At 45.9% G+C, this 23,403-nt stretch overlaps 1 protein-coding gene across 8 annotated transcripts in view; it reads right to left on the reverse strand.

Moving 5' to 3' along the window:
- NRP2 (neuropilin 2) overlaps positions 1-23,403 on the reverse strand; it is a 130,750-nt gene that overhangs the window by 102,643 nt on the left and 4,704 nt on the right. For all 8 annotated transcript variants that reach the window (XM_075069985.1, XM_075069984.1, XM_032779224.2 and 5 more), the window contains exon 2: positions 7,410-7,587. In XM_075069985.1, the coding sequence (XP_074926086.1) occupies positions 7,410-7,587 (178 nt within the window). The remainder of the gene's footprint in view (positions 1-7,409; positions 7,588-23,403) is intronic.

Below are 23,403 nucleotides of genomic sequence, written 5' to 3' on the forward strand. Positions count from 1 at the left end.
ATAGGGAGACCCAGGGGTCTGGGTCTTGGGGGTCTTCCCAAAGGAAGTTGGGGAGTCCACAGAGGGGGTCCCCCAAGGAGTATTTGGGGAATCCAGGCTGATAAGAGCCTAATTCTTATCTGGTGGCAGCGAGATAGATCCAAGCTGGGTACAAGCTTGGGGAAAGTTCACAGTAGACACCCAGATTTTGTACGCTAAAGTCCAGATCTGGGACAGACGTTTACCACAGCACTAAAGAGGATCTGTGAACTGCAGTCTGTGTTTGTTGTGGGTGGTGTTTCTCACTATCAGTGCCTGTGCGCCCTGTGTCAGCAAAGGAGAATTCTGAATGTCCTCAAGAAAGAGTCACTCTCTTCCTTGCTTTTATTTTGGGATCTTTTGTTCCTCCTGTAGGACTGACCCTCAGTGGCAACTGTGGTATGTAATCCCGTCCCACTTGCAAGAGGGGTCACTCTCTGACATCCTTGGTACAGGATCTTGTTCTGATAGTTTCCCCAGGATTAATTGGCTTTGGCTCAAGAAGCTTATTAGATACTGGCAACTTTCATCTCTGAGTTGTATTTACTATTAAAAAATAAAAGCCCCGAGTTGCAGTAGTCTAACAATGCTCTCTGTGGATCCCATGCATCTCCCAGGGCTTCTCTCTTTAAAGAAAAAAAAAATCAAGTTCTTTGCTATTTGTAATGATTTTTCTACTAACCAGCATAGTGAGGGTCTGACACAATGTCCTCGAACTGATATGTCAGTGTGGCTAAAATGAGCCAGTCATGAAGTGTAGCCCATATCTGTTGTTAGCCCATCTGGAATTGGACAGCAAACAAATTGATTTACAGTCAGTGTGTTATTACATTGCTACTCGATGTGTTGTGCAACAGCTGCATTTCAAATAAATTTTGAATGCTAGTTTCCTAATAAGAGATAATTTCTCTCATTTAATTCAAATAGATCAGTGCCAACCTTGGAGAATCAAAACTCTCCTGGTGGTTCCAGTGACTCTTTTGCATTCTGCTGCCTTTGTTTATTGCAGATTTCACACTTGATGGTGAAATTTATGTCTGGTCAAAAGAGGATTTCTTGGCCTCTGTTCTTAGATGAGCAATATGCCTGGTGCTTAGCATTCTGACCTGATGCTGTGTGTTATTATGACATGGTATCCTTTCTACAGAATTCCCTCATTGCAGGAACTCCACCTCTCCTTAGCTTAGAGCAAGCTACAAGTTAAATAGTGTCTCCTATTTTACAGATGGGGAAACTGAAGCACCCTACGTGATTTGCCCCACGTCACATAGTATGCCAAAGATGGAGGCAGCAGGCAGGAATAGAATCCAGATCTCCTAACTCGCAGTCCTGGATGTTAACTGCAGGCCCCTCCTTTATCCCATATATAAATAAATGTCTGAATAACATAAATTAAGAAACCACATGCAGCAATGGTAGTTGGAATCTCATTAAAGGACAGATCCAATGCCCCTAAAAGCCAGTGGAAAGGCTTATACTGATAGCAGTAGGCTTTGTATCAGGCCCTTAAGGAATACATTTTTATACATATGGCACCTTTCACACAGCCTCAAAGTCCTCCACAAATAATAATTCACTAATCCTCATAACGATCCTCTGAGATGTGTAAGCATTATTATCCCCATTTTGTAGAAGGAGAAACTGACACAAAACGAAGAGACAAGTGATATTCTCAAGGCTATACAGCAAGTCTGGAGCATTGCCACCAACAGTACCTAAGCACGCTGACCCACAGTAACTAGTATTTCACTCCTTGTGGTTATTGTCCATTTGTTTTAATGAGATTGCTTCATTACTTTTACATTGGATTTTCATTAAGTGTGGTCAATACAGGATACAAGAGGAAATACAGAAGAAATACTGTCAGGCTAGAGAGTGACTTGAAGCACATGCCTGTGTCAGGCAGCAGAAATTCCCCTTATCCCTCCATTGGGCTGTCTGGATCTTGGGTCCAGGTGCACAGGAGTAAGCAGGACTATTCATTTGCCTATTCCCTCCCTGTAGTAGGTGACCAGTGCCTTGGCTCTGTCTTCTTCCTCTCTACCCAGACAAGCTGAGCCAGTGCAGGGTGAGTAGTAATTTACTGAGGAGATGGGCTAGCAGTAAATCACTACCCCCAGGTGCCAGGATGAAACAGGGGAAGAACAGTGACTCAGAAGTATGTCTCTGAGGCCCACAGGGGCAGTGTTTAAAGGCACAATCTAGCCCTTAATTTCTGTACAGTTCCGACAGGGATACACTGTACAGAACCCAATCCTGACCTTCCTGCGCCCAGCAGGCTGGGTGAAACAGTGTGGTGAGATAAACATAACAGCACTTCTTCTGCCTCCTCAGTGTCTGAAGAATTCAAACTATCCTTTAAGGATTTACGACCAAGAACACGAGCACAAACTGATTCAGAGTTGGCTGTATGTTTCTGTTGACTGTCAACGGGCCACAATAACTCAAAAGAGTCCGGTGAGCTGTTCCATTCAATTCAGTGGGTGTTGACTCTGAAGACTAATGCTCACCTACCCAGGGATTATGAATGGGGATTGGGACGGTGGCAGAGTTAGGTTAAAGTATGCTCTAGTTTAACCACAGATTCCATTGCAGACAGCGCTGATGTCTGAACAGCTCCAGCTCAAAACACGGTTTCTGCCTGTCCAGCCCATAAACCTACAAGCAACCAAATGCCTTCACGAATGTTTCCTCTATGATTTCCCTTCCCTTCATGGTTAAAGTTGAACCCTTCCCATTGTTTCATTCACAGAAGATACAGTATGGTCGCTTACTATGTCCCCTCTATACACATCTCTCTCTAACATTATTCATATATTTCTATTTTCTAGGGATTTTCCCAATTCAGAAAGAAATGGCATTGTTTCTAAAAGGTTTACTATTGAGCTAATTCTGCATATTTTTCAAAACATTTACTAATTAGTCACCTATAATTGGTGTCTTGTCTGCTTTTTAACCTCTGCTGATGGAAGGAAGATTTCTTGCAGTGTTATGTTCTTGTGTGAAGGGATATGGTCAAGGGTGTTGGGCCTAAAATTATAGTTGCGAGCTGTGGTTTGGTCTGTGAGCACTCACACTCACTTTGCATTGACTCTGCCCTGCTCTTTCCTTATGAGCACACAGGATATTAAAGTCTACAGGACTCAGCTGAGAAAGCACAATATTTTTGTTTGCTTGTTTCAGTGCCCAGGTTGCTAGAAATACTGAGAGAGGCTCATGCAACCACAACAAGACTTTACAGGCTAACTAGACTCTAGCTTGATGTGTCTCGTGGGATCCCATCCCATATCAAACACCCACGGTTTCAATGGAACACACAGCAGCATGGCTGTTATCATTGGTGTTTGGTAGCAAAGGAGATGTGTTTTCGTTGATCTAGGACTCATGAGCCCTGGGTTCTACTCTTGGCTCCCTGGCTGATGAACTACATGACCCTGGGCAAGACACTTCACCTCTCTTTCCTCTCTCACCCTTTGTGTGTCTTGTCTATTTAGAGCATCCACTCTTTGGGGGTGGGATTGTCTCCCCTTCTGTGTTGGTATAGTCTAGCACAGTGGTGTCCTGATCTTGGTTGGGAACAGTAGGTGCTACTGTAATACAAATAATTAATCAGCAGCAGAGAATTTGGCTATCCGTCAATGCTGCTACCCTCCTTTGGGGAAACTGATATTTTCCAAGATCAGCAGGACAGCTTTAAAACAAAATATGAGACCTGTGTAAGGTGAGTTAAATTATAGGCAGGTCAGCACAAGACCGGGAGTACTGACCCTTTAAGTTCTGTTCTCCTCATATCAGGGTAAACGTGCATGAATTTCCCGTAGTACTTTCCATCATGCCTTTCTTCTAAAAACAGTTTTTGTTCACGATGAGGCCACTCCTTTGGATCCAAATTCTGCGAAAGGTCCAAACTCTGTGACTCAGGCTCATCTTTGGTTTTCATTCTGCCCGCTCTCTAAACAGCCACCTCTCACAAGGACCAAACTGTCTTGAGCTACATGTCTTGTTTGGCATGGTACCACCAGAGGGGGCTACAAGTACTCTTATTGAAGCCAATAGTGTGTGTGAAATCATCACAGCCAGAGAAAGCATGTCCATTGGGTTATTCATAATTCAACTGCATTTCATGCTCAGAAAAAGTTGACAGAAAAACACCATGCTGGGCTGTTTTTTATGCATGTATATTTTTAGATAATGTTTTCCTGGTTAAGCCATTATGACTCAACTGAGAGGTTCTTTTGTTTGTAGTGGGAGCAAGACTGTTCCACTATGATGTGAAATGAATCTGCTTCCACCCTGTCTATACAGAAAAGACTTGGAATTCAAAGGCAGCTCTGCCCAGTCTAATCCTTCAGCACCATGAGTTCAGTAGAGCAGTGGATGGTAGATTTCAGGAGACAATCTCTGGAAGGGGCTTTTAGCGGCCCAAAGAGAAACGTAGCTGGAGACGGGACAGAAGACTGGAAAGGGTGGCTATAGAATGCAGTGATTCATGCAACACTGAAGCTTCTGAGTTGGATTTTTCAAGCAAACAGCACAAACTGAACAGAGAAATGGCAATTACGAAGGATTTGGTAGAACAGCCACTCAGAGAGAGAATCTTCATTTCTCATCTATGGGAAGCTGGTTCAAGTCTCTCCTGAGATCAAAATAAAACTTGGCATGCGCAGAGCTGCATGGCTTACGCAATGCAATGTGACAGAATGGCAACCTTTCACAAAAGCAGCATGCTCTTTTCAAATGGGATTCCGCTTTCCAGTTCAGATAGCAGACACCCAATCCCACTGCATGGGACTGAGGAGCAGCAGTAGGAAAACGGCAGCTGCACTCGCAGTGCTGAGAGGAAGAAATGGTGAGCAGACGGGCTATTACAATTATTTCCGAATAGTTTGGCTGGTCTTAACCAGAGCGTCTCTCTTTCCCTTTCCCCTTTTGCTCCCGGCTTTACTGCTGCATTATTGCATCGGAAGGGCAGCACAGACAACGGCCTGTTTTTTCCAGGCTTGATCTTAGAAAGCGCCTGCCCTACAAGCATTAAGATCCTGGCTCTGACTAATACACAGGAGGAGAAAATAACAGAAGACGGCCAATTTTCTTTGTTTTGAAGTGCTTTCCAAACTAAGGAGCTTCTTTGGAGCAAGGATGAAGCAGAGAGAGAGAAAGGCCTTCAGGGGCTTCAATTACACCAAATTATTCCTTTCATGATGGGGGTGGGGAGGCCCAGTTACTTCCTAATGTAGCTGGACACAGCTTAAAAAAAGAAAAAGAAATATGGGACTGAACAGCTGTGCCTCCATAAAAAAAAAAAGCAAACCTGGCAAAAGAGAAAATAATTAAAATAATCAGCACTGTGGGAGAAACTGCTTTGCAGTGATCTCAGAAAGCTCACTGACTGAGCCTTATCCAGGAATTAACATGTATTTAGTGCCCCTTCTAACACCAATATCCTATTCTAACATCAGCCCTGGGGAGCTAAAGCAGGCATCCAAGCCCTTGCAGCTCAGAGAAGGAGGAGGCGGAATCAGTGGTGTGGGCATACTCCGAAAGTGTAGCTTGCATTATTTACACACATGCACTAGTCCTAGAACAGAGATGCAGGCAATCCCCAACTTCAGTACTCTCAGCCCAGCACTGATACCTAGTTCCTAGGGAGTAACTCTGCCTCAAGAATTGATTCTAACCAGAGACCACTGCGGACAGCAAATTCTCTTGCTGCTCACAGAACTCCCTCCACCTAGAGCCTTATGCAACCAAAAGTACCAACACCAACCTTTCTTCTAAGGCTACAAAATTGCTCACACACAGTAGGAAAAAGAACTCGGAAAACAAGCTGTAATAGTTACAGCTGGTGGTGCTTGCCACAACTGCATTCTTATCCCCATTTTATAGATGGGAAATCAGGCAAGACGTGGGGCAATAGTTTCAGGATCAGATTTTCAAGTGCTTACACCCACAGCTGAGGACAGCTTTTCAAAAAGAGCTCAGCTCCCACAGACTGCCAAAGGGCCAGATTTGCAAAAGCATTCAGCTTCCAACATGCTTAGTTCAACTGAAAGCTGGAGCTGCCTGTGGGAGTTAAGCACTTTTGCAATATTGGCCTTAACTTGCCCAAGGCAACAGAACAACTCAATGTCAGAACCAGGACTCTTAACTCCTACTGCCAGATCACACTCCCCTCTGTATACTAAAAGCTAACAATTAACAAGCTCTTACAGGGTTTTCATCAGTACATCTCCAAGTGCTTTACAAGGAGATCAGTACTCATTTTACAAACGGGGAAACTGGCACCCAGAGAGGGGAAATGACTTGCCCAAGGTCACCCAATAGGCCAGTTGCAGAGCCAGAAATAGAATCCAAGTCTCCTGAGTCACAGTCCAGTGGAACTGTAACATTTTATTACCATGAGTTTTGGGTGACTGCATTTAGCCGCCAGTAAGTTATGCAGCTTTGCCTAACGCACAACAATAAAACCAGGATCGTGTCCCTCACAATTTTGCTTAGATTACTTGTGTTCCTTTATGTCCATGGTCAGGGTTCCCCCTCTACTGAACATGGGCCTGATCCTACAAAGTACTGAACTCCCTCAACACTCACTGACTTCAGCCCTGGTTGGATCAGGGCCCATGTGTATCGAATGGGCCACATCCTCAACTAGTGTAAAGCAGTGTGCTTCCATTGAAACCAATGAAGCTATGCTGATTTATACCTGCTGAGGATCTGGTGCCATAAATTTTAATCTTCAAAAAAATTCACCTAAGATTTTGCTGATTGTTTTGTGTCAGTGGGCCTGATCCTAGAGTCTCATATGTGGATGCTTTCATAAATCAAAGGGAATACTGTGTGTGGAAAGACTGCAGAATCAGCCCCATTTTAGGAGATCCTAAACTTTTCCACATTTCAGACATCCCAATAGTTAGTCATGGACTCTGGAGAGTACATACTGATTATAAATCCACAGAGACCACACCATTAATTCAACCTTTAATGGTGCCCATTGATGCTGTTAATTATTTACTAGCTGCTAATTGATTTTCCTGGATATCCCACTTCCTGGTCTCCCTTTCAAAATCACAATTCACCAAGTGTGGCAGAATCAGCACTGATGCAGGGAACAGAACCCAACATCTTCTGTGTGCCAAGGCTCATTACACCCGAGGCTCAGATTCAGACCCTTGCCTTTTGAGTGTCACGGAGTCACACAACAGCCTGCTAGAAGGTAAGCCAGACTCTTGCTTGCTCTGAAGGAGGGTGACATAACAAGGTATGCTTTGGAGACTGGGGCCACCACCCAGTTTCCTGTTTTTGGGAATGCTTGGTCCTCACGTTTCTAGATTTAAGAGAGGAAGAGGAGGAGGAGCAGATTATCTAGTAAAGAAGAAGAGGAAGGCTCTTACTTGCAGTCATGTTTCTCAATTTCAAAATGAGGGTTGAAGTTGAGGATAATCTTCTGATTTGCTTCCGGGGCATAAATGACCCACTCGCAGTTCTGGTGGGAGGGGTAGTCCTGTGGGTAGTCAGGTGAAGTGATGTAACCAGCATCCTTTGAATTCAAACGACCCCCGCACGACTGAACTGCAAAAACAACCAAGAGAACAGGTGGCTGAAATTGGCTATGAACTTCAAAACATTCACATTTATGCCTTTGGTTGTCTGATAAAGAATGTTTAACAGGCCTTTATGGCAGTGCGGTCTGCAACTACAAAGCTAATCACTGGGTGCTTACAGTGAAGCACATACACCACCCCCCATACACACACACACCACATTTTAGACAGATGAGAAAAGAACCATAAACGCTCCTGCCTCTGCAATTACAGATTTATGAAAAAAGAGGCCGTGAGGTATCAGATCATTTGGAGCTGCCTTTATTTTCTCCCTCTGTTGGCTCCTTTACAGGCTCTCTCTGGCACTCTTCCACACAAACCACAAACGCACTGTACAAACATTGCTGGATGAAAATGCACAACATACCCCTGCAACTTAGGGAAGTAGCATCATCCTAATGTCGCAGGTAAGGAAACTGAGGCACGGAGGGTTAAGTGACTTGTCCAAGTTCATATAGGAAGTATGTGACAGAGCCAGGAACAGGTCCCCAATCGCCTGACTCCTGTCCTGTGCCTTAAACCACAAGACAGTCTTTCCACTCCCCTCTTCTAAGTACCTCTCCTCTCAGTTTTGTCTCTCTCCTCTTGAAACACTTCAAGCCAGCAGAGCAGTTGGAATTACAGACTCCGATAATCAACAATGGTGGTTTTGTGGCCCAGAAATGGCCTGGTAACAATTACATGTTGAGCAAAGGAAGCACTTTCAGCTTTGGGTTATAACAGGCCCTAGAGGGCGATTTCATCTTCAAAAAAACATTTAATCTTATGAACACCACAAATCTGATTTATTATTTCATTACTCGCTGGGAGGAAAATCTGCATCATAGAGTCAATTGATAACATACTAAGATTCCTAACAAGTATCTTTCTACAATAGGCATCTATATTTTACGTTCCTTGATTCCCCCAATCCCAGCAGAGCAGCCATCACTGCCACCACTGCGTGCCGCCGCTGGCTCCATTCAGCTGATAGTGCTGTGCCATAGCAATCCAATGGGGGCTGCCAACCAGATGACGCTAAGCCAACAGCATCAAGTGGCTACGGAAAGTGCTTGTGTCGCCTTCCCAGATGCAGACACTATTCAGACAATAGTTAAGTCACTCTTGTAGCCTGATTCCTGGTTCAGAGACAGGCTTCCTCCTCCCTGCCACACCCAGCCTGGACTAGAACAATGAAATAGACATAGTGGAAGCAAGTGCATGTGTGTGTCCACTCATTCCCAAGCTATAAACCAGCTCAAGCCCACTCTTGTTAACAGACTGAGTGACCTTAATTGTCACTGAAGCCATATTTGGGAAGTGTACCACCCGCCACTGACAATGTGGGATGTTTGTGAGCAAAGGCTGAAATTCCAGAGCACTAGGAGCACTTAGCTTTGGGAAGGTTTTAATTTAAGAGCCACAGCAAACCAGGAGGAAAGAATAATACAAAGGGGGCAGGAGGTGGGGGGAAGGAAATGCCTCCGAGATTTTGTGCCGCTGGCATCAGTCATGCTTCAATATCACCATCTGCATGAAGCGGCAAGGCCTTGTGAATTATAGATTACCTCTCAGCAGCCACCCAACAGGACCGGATCTTCTTCGCTACAGGTGCAGTTCAGCCATTCCCCAGCCTGGCAATATTATTGTCTGCGCCATTTCCATCTTAGACAAACGAACAGATTGTCGAGAGTTCAAACGCACAGGGGAAAGAAAGGGCAGGCGTGCAGCACTGCACTAACGCCGGACAGTGAGGCTTTAAAACCGTGCCTCCTTCACTTGTTCCAGCTCTGATATGCTAATCTGCATTAGATCACAAAACAGAGCCAGGCCCTTTCCTTTAAGGGGGATGCACAATCTTGTACTCACTGACAAAGCACAGAAGGGAGCCTGATCTCTAGCAGAGATGAACAATTACACCAGGTCTTACACAAAGGCAGAGATCATTAGCCCATCACAAATGAGCTCACTTCTGAATGTTACTCCTGCGCCTCTTTAAGCAAACTAAATGATATTCCTCTGGGTGCTCTGTGTACTGCATACACCACAGGACAGCACTCACACAGGTTTTGTAACATCTTGTTAGTCAGTGCAACTGGAAATTTAGGCTTATCCTTTGGGAAGATTTAAGGCCAAGATCCTTTGCTGGTGCAAACCGGTCTAACTCCACTGATGCCAATGGAATGACTCTGATTTACGGCAGCTGAGGATCTGGCCTTAAAGGTGTCTGAACATGGAGCAGCAGCTGCCCTATAGGCTGTAGAGGGTGTAATTTTCCAATTTGTATGCTCCTCTGCCAGCTTTTTGCAGGAAAACCATAGCCCAGCAATCAACTTGCCCTGTGCCAGCCTTTCTGCAATAAGACCTGTGCAGCCAGGTGGGACGGCTCTTAAGACATCCCTTCAACTTAACCAGCTGCCTTCTCCCTGCAAATTCCCTGGAAAAAGAAAAAGCATGTGCTGCATGCAGACCCAGCGGTGAACAATAGCGACAGGAAGCCTCCTCAAAGGAGGAGGGGTGCTCTGTCCTCCCCACGAGGGAGTAATCAGTTCCTTTGCCACAAAACAGGACTATTTTTATCCCCTTCTACTTGTTGATGTTCTAAACCATATTCCTCCTTAAAAATAGCTTTCTCCTCGCACCTCAAAGGACATCGCTGTGACTTTCCCTTTCCCCAAATAAAACAAAATCCAAGAAAAAAGCAAGACAGAACAGTTAAGGGCTGAGGACTCATAAAAACATCTGGTTTGTTCTACAGAGAGCTTGCTCAATACAAAAATATTTACAAACGCACATTCTTGCACAGATCTCTTTCCCCCTCTTCTGCAGCACATGCACCTACATGTGGCTATGTGGATTTTAGACAGATAGGCAGACACATCGGCGCTCACTATCTGTTGATGCTGAGATATATATGTGTGATTCACACTTCACTCATGTACACTTCCACACCCTCCCATAAAAATCCACACATCATTTGCACACTTGTACACCCTGCTAAGGAAGATAAATATTCAAGCTGCAGACCGCTTTTCTTGGAAAAGGGTGAAGTCTTGAAGCAATGAAAACAAATTCAATCCTTCCACACCTCCTCATCCTCTCTCCAGCTTTTTCAACATGCTTACCCACTAGACTGGTATCACCAACTAGTCACAGGATTCTCGCACCCTTACTCATGTTGAACAACAGAATGAATACTCCAGAGGCAGCCCCAATAAAGTAAATAGGACAACCCATGCATTAAGGAGATCCACCATGTGAACACGGGTATCAGAATCTGACCTTTCGTCTTTCATTCTTGGCTGATAAAATGAGGTGCAGAAATCTACTTTCACCCCAAATCTTGGGTTCACACATTGCTGTGCAAACCCATACTAGGTAGACAGGGCAGGACTGACCGATCCCGTGGGCTTGATTCTTATCTCCCACCAGTTTTAACCCTGAGTATTTTCACTGACTTCAGTGGCGAAACGCCTGATTTATACCAGGTAGGTGAGATCACAATCAGGCCCAATGGTTTTACACCCAAATTCCTTTTATGATTATAATCTAAAAGACAAAATGTAATTGAACTGAATGAAACAAACAAACAGATGGGGTTGGGGCGGGCGGCATTTCTCAGCTCCATAGATACTAGGGAGATCGACAACTGTGTTTCTCTTTGTTCCTGTTAGAACACCTCACCCACAGGAACATGTCACCTGCTACTCTAACAGGGCCAGAAGCTGCTGTGGCATTCCTCCCTTAGCAGCCCCCTTGCAATAAACAGCAGCAGCTGGTCCATAATCAGCACTTCGATACTATGACGGCAGATATTACTCAGCTAGATGAGGCCTCATAAAGCAACCCTGCCTGACCAAATGATCTAATGGCTCCTTGAGGTGGGCTAGACAACTTGGCGCTGGTGTCAGTCCAGCTTCCAGTGGACAAACGCCCTCACCACAAAAATGCACCACCAGAATGGTCACCCCTTGTTGGCAGCCTCAGCGGAGCGGCCAAGCACTGATGTGCATGAAAACTGAAGGCTAATTTACATACCATGTTGAAATAACAGCGTCATTTCAAGCCAGTTCAGCTTAATTGGTGCAAAAGGCTGTGTGAGTGTTTGCATTTCAGCAAAAATCAGGCTTGTTTCAATTTACTTAAGTCAATTAAGTTGCCTGATCTTTAGATTGTGTATTAATTCCATTGATTACTTAAGAATCCACAGGTATCATTTTGAGGGTTGACAGGTCCTTGCCCCAAGATCAGGCCCGGTATTATTCAAATTATGGTATAGTTGGGAACCCTGATATGCACAGTTGCAACACGCACAGTATAGGAACTCTTCTATCTTTACAAATATAGTTTATGAACACATTTAGCACAGTGACAAACACCCAAACTCAGTAAGGTAGATAGAGATACTACAGAAAGTACATCTGCACGTCCGTATACTCACATCATCCCTTGTAGAACAATGTGAAGTGTTAGCCATCGCCTTCTCTTCATCACCAGTGACAGTCACTCTGGCACCTCCCAAGGACTACATCTCCTTCTCCCACTGCCCCTCGGCTGCGATGCCACTTTTATAATATGTTACACTGCCATTATGTTTGATGCATATTCAGCAGGGGATTTTTCCCCTTTTCCCTATTTGTATTTCCTCACTTTACTAATGTCGAAGTGGCTTTCTCCTATAGGTTAGTATATCAATGATCTCAACTTATTATCATATACGTCAATTCGTTACCATGGCCCTTTTGTGGGTAGGTATCACATTTGTTAAATCTGTCCTAACTGGTTTTTTTGGTTCTTTCCAAATTCCAAGCTGTGATGCACCATGAACTTAGGAAGCCCCCTATGCATAGGTGCCAATTCTGTAGGTGCTCCAGGGCTTCCTATGCATAGGGGGCTTCCTAAGTTCATGGAGCACTCACAGAGAAAAATTAGCTGGTGCTTAGCACCCACTGGCAGCCAGCTCCCCTCCCTCCCCCCCATTCCTGCCCACCAGTGGCCCCCGCTGATCAACTCATCTCCCTCCCTCCCAGCCAGGGCTTTGGAGCGGAGTCCGTAGCTGGAGCCCAGAGCAGCTCTGGAGCAGTGGTGCTGCAAGTTTTTGACTGGAGCTTGCTCCAGAGCCGGAGCACAGCTCCAAAGCCCTGTTCCCAGCGCCTCCTGAACGCTGCAGATCAGCTGTTTCACAGCGTGTAGGAGGTGCTGGGAGGGAGGGGGAGGAGCAGGGAGGGAGTGCGCTCAGGGGAGTGGGCAGAAAGGCGGGGCAGAGTTGGAGCAGAGGCAGGAAGAGGCTGGGCAGAGGTGGGGCCTTGGGGGAAGGGGTGGTGTGGCGGTGGGAAGAGGCGGGGCAGAGGTGGGGGTTTAGGGAAATGGGTGGGTTGGGGGTGTGGCCTGGGACTGAATGGGGGTTGAACACCCAGGGAAAATTAGAAGCTGGCGCCTGTGCCCCATGTCAACCTATTTCAATGCATCCTTTATGTTAAAGGTTGCAGCCATATATGGACCTTATGCTTTAGCTCATCACGATCTCTCTAGGTGAAAGGTCCAAATATGTGTGCCAACTTTGCCTGAGCTCAACATACAGGATGTGGCCTGTAGGTCCCTTGCGTTGCAACCAAAATATACTCTAATATAAACGTATAAAACAAATAATCAAACCCATAAGAAAACAAGAAACGTAGAGAAAAGCTATATAGGCAAGTAAGCAGGTTAGCCTTAGATGTATCTCATGTACCTGTTATGTACGTCAGTTCATTGCCAGGACACTTCTATGGTTGACTCATGTGTCTGTGGTCAGAACTTCCCTTTTAACTCTATTTTCAGTTCCCCAAATACTTTGGGTTTTCTGCTGGGCCGTTTTCTGTGCAAAGTTTATCTGTTCAACGTTCAGAGGCCTCAAATCTTATGCTAACTTGCTGAAGCTAATGTCTTACAGAATACAGGCCTGTGGGTTGCTTGCATTACTGCTGAATATAATGCGAAGTAGAATATAGTGCAAAGCAATGAATATAATAAAGACAAGCTAGCCCAGGCTTATGTGAAACAGAAATAAGACACACTTAAATCAAAATCACAGAATCCACTCAAGCTGGTTTAACTAAACCGGTGCAAGTTTGTGTGTGGACAAGGCCTGGACCACCCTTCCAGCCCAAGTCTGTCCATACAGGTCAGGTCTTGAGACATGTGGGCTGGGCAGGGTGAAGGAAGCAGGCACTGCTGCCGCACAAGCAGTGTGTGTTGTATGGATTAAACAGAAGATGTCAGTCTTCAGCGTGCCTTGGCAGCTTTCACCAGCCTTAAATTCACTTAATAAAATCAAAATGAAACATTAAATATTAGCCAGATCTGCTAGGGGCCCAGTATGTTCCGCCACTCAGTAGCAAAATGCACTGTTTGGAAACCGCTCTCCTGTGCTCCCTCTCAGGCTTACTGGAGGAGGGGAGCTAGATCTAGGATGATGGGTCAGCAGGGGAAGCAGCAGATCTCTGGCTTGCTCCTCCCCTGTCCTCAATCACAGGGAAACGTCTCTAAACCAACTCTACAGTGCTGCCATGGCTCTGGTGAGGGCGGGGGCATCTGCTCTCCTGGGCATCATCCTCCCTCAGATCCCCGGGGGAGTAAGATCATTCCAGCAAGACCGTACACTGGGACTGACCCCTGGAAGGTTGATGGCAAGTCCGTGGTAATACAGCTCCCAGGGTACTGTGCAATGTAATGGTGGGGAACCAAAGGCCTGAGGCATCACAAAAAAAATAGGGCACAGCACAAAGGCTCCAGCCCTCCAAAGATGTCCTGAGAGGTTTCCCCACAGAGCTGGGTTTGGAGAGCTGAGATCCTTGTCCACTCTGTGGTGCAGAACATATTTCCCCTCATCTCCCCATGGGAAAATTAGGAGAAACCTCTCCTTGCTGGAATTCACCAGCCAAGAGCAGCCCCTCACGTGCATGTGCACACCACTCCCTTTGAAGTTGGCCTGGCAAGCATTACAGAAATGGATCAAAGCAGATGGTTGGGCCCAGGGATCTGCCTAAGAGATTATATGAGAGTGCCCTGACACCTTCGAGCGCCGTGAAATCTTGAGAGAGAGGGTGTTCTCCCACTGAGTGAGCTTTCTACCAATTAAATCTCACCAGATTTTGCTGACATCAGAAGAGCAGGGTTCAGTGCATCCTCTGATCTTGGATACAAAAAGCGAGGGCCAACTCCAAGTATAACTTAAACTTACCCTGACCAAAGAGGTGCATTTCAAAACAAACACACATGCTGCAGCCGCTCAGAGTTGGTGGTTTCCAGCAAGAAATCACCAATAAATCTTTTTGATTCACTAAGGTCATATCTGGTTACGACGCATTCATGCAAAAATAGCAGATGACATAGGAGCAGTTCCTGCTCTCACAGCCATTCAAGGAAGGAGACAGAGCTGAGACTTTCCAGCACCATGTAGTCAGTGGGAGTTCTGCCTGCACCAAGAGAGAGGATCAGGCTAGGTAACATTTTGTTGAGAGTCACAACCAGGACTTTAGAACCACCAAAGAGGAGGCTGCTGTCCAGAGAATCCTTTGCCTGAGCCCAGTGCATGCTGGGACAGGACTCTCGGGGGCATAACCAGCGCCATGTCAACACACACGCTGAGCAGACAGGAATGATCTATGAAGTTTATGTACCTCTCTACCAAGTCCCAGTGCCTTGATTTAAGGAGCTCCCAGTAGCTGGGCGACATGCAGACCCTCTAAGTCCGTTTGTTGTATGTCAGAGTCCAAGGAGAGTGAGAGTCAAAGCTCCTTGCAGCCAAATTGGGAGCATTTGCAAAACATCAGGGCTGCTCAGGCACAGAGCCTTAGGCTATTTCCGTGGTGACTGTCCCTACAAACTGTGCCTGTCATCTGGCCCACAGGAAACAAATGAGCTTTATCTGGGTCAGGAGTATCGCTCAAGTACATCTGAGTTAGGAATAAATGAGATCAAAGAGCCAGTGTTCCCCGAAACCACAGCCAGGGAGAAAGAAGGATGCGCGAAGCGGGCTGTGAGATCTCTGTCCAAAGGCATGGAGACAGGAGGGGAGGATGAGCACTTGTTGCTTATTGGCGGTCAGGGCTCCATCCCCTCAAGCTGCATTCTTTATGTACTTTTTTTTAAATGCCATGAACACCGCAGCCCGCGCTCCACTGCCTCTGCCCTCACAGGCCCGAAGATCTCTGCTCCTCAGAATTCAGCACAAAGGAGACATGCCCTAAAGCAGTGTTTCTCAAATGCGGCCACCCTGCAGCCATGACAGCCTCCTGGGTGGTGCCGGGAAGGGAAGCAAACTATTGGCTTCTTCCCCGCCCTGCCTTCCTGTTGCTGCCCTGCACCGCCTCTGGAGACACGTGGGGCACAACGCTGCAGGAGCAAGGTGAATTCTCGACCCGCTTTGGTGGCGCTCAGTGGTTAGGCGGCAGGCTCCAGTCGCGGGACTTTGGGAGCCTGGCTGCATGGCTTTTCTGGCCATGTGGCCTCAGCTTTGGGCTCCAGTCCTGGCTCTGGACGCTGGCCTCTGGCTCAGGTCCCGGGCTCCAGACGTGTGGCAGCAGGAGTCGGCCCTGGGTGCTGACCCCTGGCTCCAGCCATGAGGCAATGGGCTCCAAGCTCCGGCTTCAACTGTGCTGCCCCTGGCTCTGACCATGCAGCGGCGGGTGCTGACCCTCGGCTCCGGCCATGCAGGCTCCCCCCACCCCATCACTCCAGACCCTTGCTGCCTCCCCAGATTCCCCATCCATCCCCCATCACCTTGGACCCCCACTGCCTTCCTGGCACCACATCCATTCCCACATTGCCTCAGTCCCTGCTACCTCCCTCTCTGACCCCTGATTTAGGGCTTAATTTGTCCTGGGGCTTGCTGAGAAAAAGTGTGCTGTGAAGAGTGATATTAATGAACATATAAATATCACTTTTCACAGAATTATTTTTATTATTGATGCCACACAAAAAAACCCACATAAATAAATTACAATGATTTAGACATGTCTCTGTGTATATTTATTTGTTTTTCCTAAAGTTAATTACGTATTTTAGGAAAAAACGTCAGTGCAGCCACCAGCAAGGGTTGGTGGCTGTACTCTGAGGCCACCCACATATTTGTTGTGAGAACCGCTGCCCTAAAGGCTCCTTTTCAGGCCAGCACATACTCACTTATAGCTCAGTAACAAAGGGATTTTGCCGCAGGCTGAGTGCCCCTTGTGAAGAACAGAGTGTCCTCAGTTCCCAGTGACGTGAATGAGAGTCGAGGGTGCTCAGCGCCTCCTAGGATCAGACCCTGAGCCCCAATTCAGCAAACCATCCCCATTTAGTAAAGCACTTAAGCACTTGCTTAAGTCCTTTGCCTTGATAGGAAACTAGTGTTCTAACACCTTGGTGGATTCATTATTATTACCACCACCACCCACAGTGCCTTAGAAGTATCTATTTAGGTTTTTATAGGATTCCACATCACAGTGCTATCTGAGCCTCTACCATATGATAAAATCCTTGCCTCAGTGAAAAAGAACGGGAGTACTTGTGGCACGTTAAGAGACTAATGAATTTATTTGAGCATAAGCTTTCATGGGCTACAGCCCACTTCATCAGATGCATGAAAGCCCACAAAAGTTTATGCTCAAATAAATTTGTCAGTTTCTAAGGTGCCACAAGTACTCCTGTTCTTCTTGCAGATACAATTTAAAATGGCTGCTACTCTGAAACCTGCCCCAGGGAGTTTCCAGTCTAGGAACATGAACAGGGATCAAACACCACAAATGTGATATCTCCGATTTAAACATTGCTTAATGATCTGTCAAGGAAAGACACATAGCACAGGGGAAAGCTAATAAGGTTAGCTATTTTAGCCCAAAAGTGGAGGTCATAGTTAACTGAGGTATCACATTGGTTTGATTTCTGTTGTGGGATAAAGTTTCAAAGGCTTCCTGAACAACTTAATAGATACAGATATACACACACATGTAAATTCACTTATTTAGCTATACAGCGCCTTCTGTAAGATGATCACAACGTGATTAAGCACACACACAAACTTTTCAGGATTCTATAAAACGGGAAGTTCCCCAGATGCCACCCCATCTCATCTGAGTCCCTCAAAGCTGCACTCAGAATTTAACTAAATTTCATGCTTGTCCCACAGCTAAGCCGATTGTAAGAGCTATGTCTGTGATATGAACTAGGATTTTGTTTTATTCAGAGTGACTTCAGCCTGTCACAAGACAGCCTCATAAAAACTCTGTCTGGGCTTAAGCAAAAAAGAAACGAGCCAATCCATCAGGCTAGGAATGCAGCCGTTTGACCACTTCATAAGGCAACTGGGAAGGGATACAATCAGGGCTGGTGCAACCACTAGGCGAACTAGGCCGTCGCCTAGGACACACCAAAAAGCAGATGCATGCGGGCAGTGGCCCCCGTGCACCCCCCGGCTCGCCCCTCGCTGTGCTCACTCCCGAGAGCCACAGAGCCCGAGCACAGTGAGCGGGGAGCCGGGGGGCACACAGGGGCCACCACCGGCATGTATCTGCTTCAGTAGCCCCCGGGGGGGGGGGTGCTGGGCCACAGCCTCAGCAGGAGGGGCAGGGGTACAGCTGCTTCCTGCTAGTGGTGCCACTGCCTTTGCAGGGCTGCTGCCCCCCTGTGCCACACCAGCTCCTCCATGGCTGGGGCTCGCAGCCCCCAGAAGCTGACGCTCTGGCTCTCCGGTGCATCCGGAAGGTGGCTCCTCCCTGCCGAGCTGCTGCAACAGCCCTAGCCCAGCAAAACCAGTGAGTGGACTCGGGGCAGGGGCCGGTGAGGTGGGGAGGGCTCATGGGGGGGGTGCTATGCACCCTCCAAGGGACTTCAGGGGGCAGGGAAGGGGGAACCTGGTCTGGGGAGCAGCCCCTGGGCACGGCTGACCCCCTGGGCAGGCTTGCCCCTGGGGTCTATAAAGGCTTGTTGGGATTTGTCCCTCAATGAACTGATGTGCAAAGGAGAGGGGGGCAAGGCGGTAGTTTCTCCTAGGGTGCAAAATATCTTTGCACCGGCCCTGGATACAATATATTTACTTCTTAGCACTGGATAGCAGTGAACTGTGACCTCTTGGTAACTGATCGAATGGAACTATTCCCTGTGAACTTTTACAAGGAAAAATCATTAACTTTTTAAAAAAGTGACAAATTAAAAGATTTCCAATCTTTGCACCCTTCCTTGCTATCTTAATCCAGGGAGGAACTTAATATAGAAACCTAACAGTGGGACAACTAGAACCTCTTTCCTGAAAATCACAGGGAACAGAACCTCAGCTGGTGTAAATCAATGCAGCTAAATTGATTTACAGTAGTTGAGGATCTGATCCCTAGCCTTTAAAAATTCTCATTTCATTTTTAAAAAATGTTACTTTGATGAGATTTCACATCATAGCCATTTCACATAATGCCACCTGCACTAACCTCATTATTTGTCATCTGAGATCATAAACAAATGCAATTCCAATAGGGCAACTGATCTAATAGTGTTAGTTTATATTTATGTCCACTCTTCTCCAGGCCTTACTGCAAATGTAATTCTGGAACCATTGGTGATAGGTCTGGAATTACAGTTCATGGCTACTCCAATAGCCATTTGAGTGGAGGAACAAACAACTTGCTTTTGTATTATAATTCCGAGCAACTGAAATTGCATAAAGGACTACTACTGTTTCATAGCGATATCTAGGGCCTGCAGAGTGCTTTTCATCAGTAGATCTCAAAGCACTTTCCACAGGAGGTATCATAACCTCTGTTTTACAGATGGGGAAACTGAGGCACAGAATAGTGAAATGACTTGCCCAGGGTCACACAGCAGCACTGTGAGTAGAACCCAGGTTCCCTATCCACTTGGCCAAAGAACACGTAATATGCAAATTACTGGGATCATCTTCCCCCTGCAAAAAGGCTGGTGGGGGGATAATGGAAAAAGATTAAGAGGCAATTGACTTCCATGACTTAAGGAAGGGACGGTGCATTCACCTGGGATACATGAGTTTTGATCTCTTCTCTTATATAAATCTGAAATTATGATTATTATTGTTATTACTACAATGCCAAGAAGCAGCTCCTGCATCTTACCCCTCCACCTCTACCCCCGCCTGCATAACGCCTTCCAGGATCATGTCTTATTTCCTTCTGTATCCAACCCTTCTTGTTGCAATCCCCATCCAGTCAGCTACCGTTCCCTTCCTCCCCTTTCTAGGGCCAGGCTCTCCAAGGAGAAGGATCTTTATCAGAGGACCTGTTGAAGCTACTGAGCAAGTTAAACGGCTTTACATTGAACATTTGGCACTGTGCTGTCCAAAATGCGTGTCAGTAGCATGTTAATATGCACCGCCACACTGGACACAATCCCCCTGCTGTCGTCTTCCCCCACTCTTCAGGATTAGATCATGGTTCTTTTATGGAGACACAGGAGGAGATGGTATTATTTAAGAGCCTTGCTGGGCAAAAGCTATTTTGTCTTTCTGAGGGCTCTCTCAAATGCAGCTACTGCTAAGCCTTAATACCAGAGCAGAAGTTATTACACATTCTGGAAAATGCCTTAAATACATTGTTTCCTGCTGAGCAAACATTCAGTGGTCAGGGAGGAAAGGAAGGGTGGGTGTGGCTTGCACATGAACATGTTTCTTTACAGCTCTCTCTCGCCCTCCCCACTCTGGAAGAGAGAATTCCAGGCCAGGGCTAGGTTCTGAGGGATCCCTCTAAGAAACACATGTGAAGTGAAAATGAATGGCATTGGCATGGAAGCCTATTGGCTTATTAGTCCTATCATGTAGAGGTGGCCAGAGGAAGTCAGGTTATCAAAACCCAAACCAAGAGTGGTTCAGAGCCAGATTCTGAAGCACCAGAGCTCAGCGTGTCTGTATACGAGCTATCACTTTTGTCTTACCTACATAATGGGCAAAACAGAAAAGACCCAAAACATGGGTGGTTCAAGCTTTGGATCCTATTTTTCTTGAACCATCAAGTCTGGAGGGGAAAGGGGCAATTCAGATAAAAGGTTCCAGTTCTGTCCATTCTCTTCTATTAATATGTGGGTTCACTTTGCATGCCAGTTAATGCAATCTTCATCCCGATCCCTCCCCACAACACTTGGATCACTTCCTCTACATCCCTCTAAGGAAAAGGAACCGCTCTAAGAGACCATTTAAAAAAAAAAAAAAAACACTAAAGGCCCAAAGGAAAATCCTTTCCCCAAAACAAAATTTGTAGATGAAGTCAAAATGACGGAAGATCACCTGCAAATTTCTTTTTTTAAAACACTGTCTTTGTTTAGCAGCCAGGATCTAAAACCCAGTCCTACATGCCCCTTAGCAAGCAGTCCCATTGAATTCAGCTGGACTACTTGTGTGAATAAAGGCTTACTGGGATAAGTCCTTGTTTTTGAGGGGAGCAGAACAGGTTGATCAATCTGGACCAATTCCTGAACTCCTCCTTCAGATAAAACTCCCACTGAAGTCAGTTCTTGTGTCTATCTCTGGAGAACAACTTGGCCCTTTGAGACTTTGATGTGACTTTGACTACTGGGAGATGACCCTTTGATTCTGATTGTGATTAAAAGCATGACACTGTAGCCTGAACCACTGCAAAACTGTGTCAGCAACAACCCTGACCTGCGTGGATGCTGCTACCACAGTTTCAACTAGTGTGTGTGAAGAGGGATTTTGAAAATAACCTAGTTATCCCTTTGTTACAATTAGAAATGTGTCAAAGGGCTGGTGTATGATGAGGGTAAAACTGGAGCTGTTCACACCTCCTCCTCACTCCCCAGTGTGTAAATTCTGTCATCTTTCCCTGCTTTCTGGATTAGAGATCCCAAGCGGGAGACCCCAAGATGTGAGGCTTGCCTCTGTGACTTCATATCACAATGGAGAGAAGTTTTAGCAGCTTGCAGTTTTCTCTCACACTGCTGCATACGGTCCCACCAACACTGCTAAATGCTTGCTTCAATATTTCAACTTTAGATCCGATCACAGTGTTCAGACATATACGATGTATTTATACAGCACAGCTGGTCTGTCAGAGGTCACATAATTTGGCAGTCATCCCAGTGCTTAAAAATTAATTTTTCCTTATTAATACAACTGGGGGTCCCACAGGATAGGATCCCAGCCTTATCTGAACCTGACAGCTTCCTAAACCCTGTGAAGGATGCTTTCTCCTCTAAGGCTATCCGTGATCCAAGGCCACTGTGTCCTGGAACCCAACTGCACTAGATCCGGTTAGGAAGCCAAGGCAATGGCTTGTGCAAAATGACATACTGTTGCAGTGGGGGAGAGCTTCTTCTCCAACAGCTTCCCAGGGAACTAGTTTGCTTTCTGAGCTCAGCCTCCTTAGCCTGGCACAATGTACCTAAATCAAAGAGTAAATAATGGGAGGAGAGAAATGAGAGATGGAGATGGAAAGTGTCTCCGAGAGCCCTCTGGGGAAAAGCATGTCTGCTGTTACAGCAGACGCCACAAACAATGATAATTCTGTGCCAGAAAAAAGTTAGAAAAATATGGGTTATAGTCCCTCACTAAGCACATACTCATATGTTTTAATGAAGCTCCTGGCAACTGCCAGATTCCTAGTCTAAAAATCCTCTCTCTCCCAGTTAGTTTTCAGTTAACAGCATAACAGGATTTTAAAAGGCAAAGCAATGAGTGTTTGTGTGCCACCCACGCATGTGTGCATGCAAGTGGGTTGTTGGTTCTGCTAGATTACAGAAGTCATTTCTAAAAATATCAGCTTTTAGGAAAATATTTGGAAGTCTTTACAAGTGAGCACTGCTTGGAGTTGCATAAACATCATCTGAATCACTCTGTACTTGGGTCACTCAAAACCTTTACTTTCTTATTTGATTGGTTTTGCAACTAGCTGAGGGAAGATGAAAAACACACAGACGTCCAACCATCAGATTTATCTTTCCAGGGTCTCCAGCCCACTCCCTACATAGTTATCTTAGTCTTTGCTTGACTACAAATAAATTGGCAGCTGCAGTGTTTATCTCTTACAGTAAAAATGACTGGAAGAGGTTTTTTTCTATGTGGATTATCATATTATTGTCTATTAAAAAATCTCTCCCTTCTCTATTTACATCCCTTGGGGGAGCTTAAAGAGGGACTGTCATAATGGGGGAAAGCTTTCAAATACACCAGACTTCCAATATAAATCCATCCACCTCTGACATGTTTTTCTTACCATGTTTGCTAATTACTAAAACTACTTGTATATAAATCAGAGTGTGCATCCTGTCACCGTTTATTGTCTCTTATTGAATTACACAATGATGTCATATTCCAGTATTTGTGATATCACAACCATTTCCTTGACAACAGAAAGTCTCATGTCAAACAGGATGAGAACTTCATTGCAAACGCAAACAGCACCGGAGGCTGGATTGCGGGGAGGAGGAAGGCACTCACCCAAATATTTTTATTGAACTGCATGGCACCAGAGAATAGTAATGAGATACAGAGCCCTGCACCTCTAGGAACCTGATTCTGTATCTGCTCAAGGACATGAGGGCACACAGCACCTAATAGAATCAGAGTTGCATGTGTTGTTGCCAATTTAGCTGTTTTCCAATGTCCCTGTAATTTCAAACACCCCTCTAATTTCGATTCCTAGGGAAAGTACTGAGACTCGTTTCAGCGAACAAGGGTGTCCCTCACAATGTCCCCTTTCAGACTGTGACAAAACCTTTTTCCCACAGATGCCTGTGCCGGCATAGGAGAGAGTGAAGTATGCATAGTTCAGTAACATCCACTGAATCTCCCAGATAGCGAAGTGCAAATTTG

The sequence above is a fragment of the Chelonoidis abingdonii genome, chromosome 10 (genome assembly GCF_003597395.2).
Source record: "Chelonoidis abingdonii isolate Lonesome George chromosome 10, CheloAbing_2.0, whole genome shotgun sequence".
NCBI classification, from domain to species: Eukaryota; Metazoa; Chordata; order Testudines; family Testudinidae; genus Chelonoidis; species Chelonoidis abingdonii.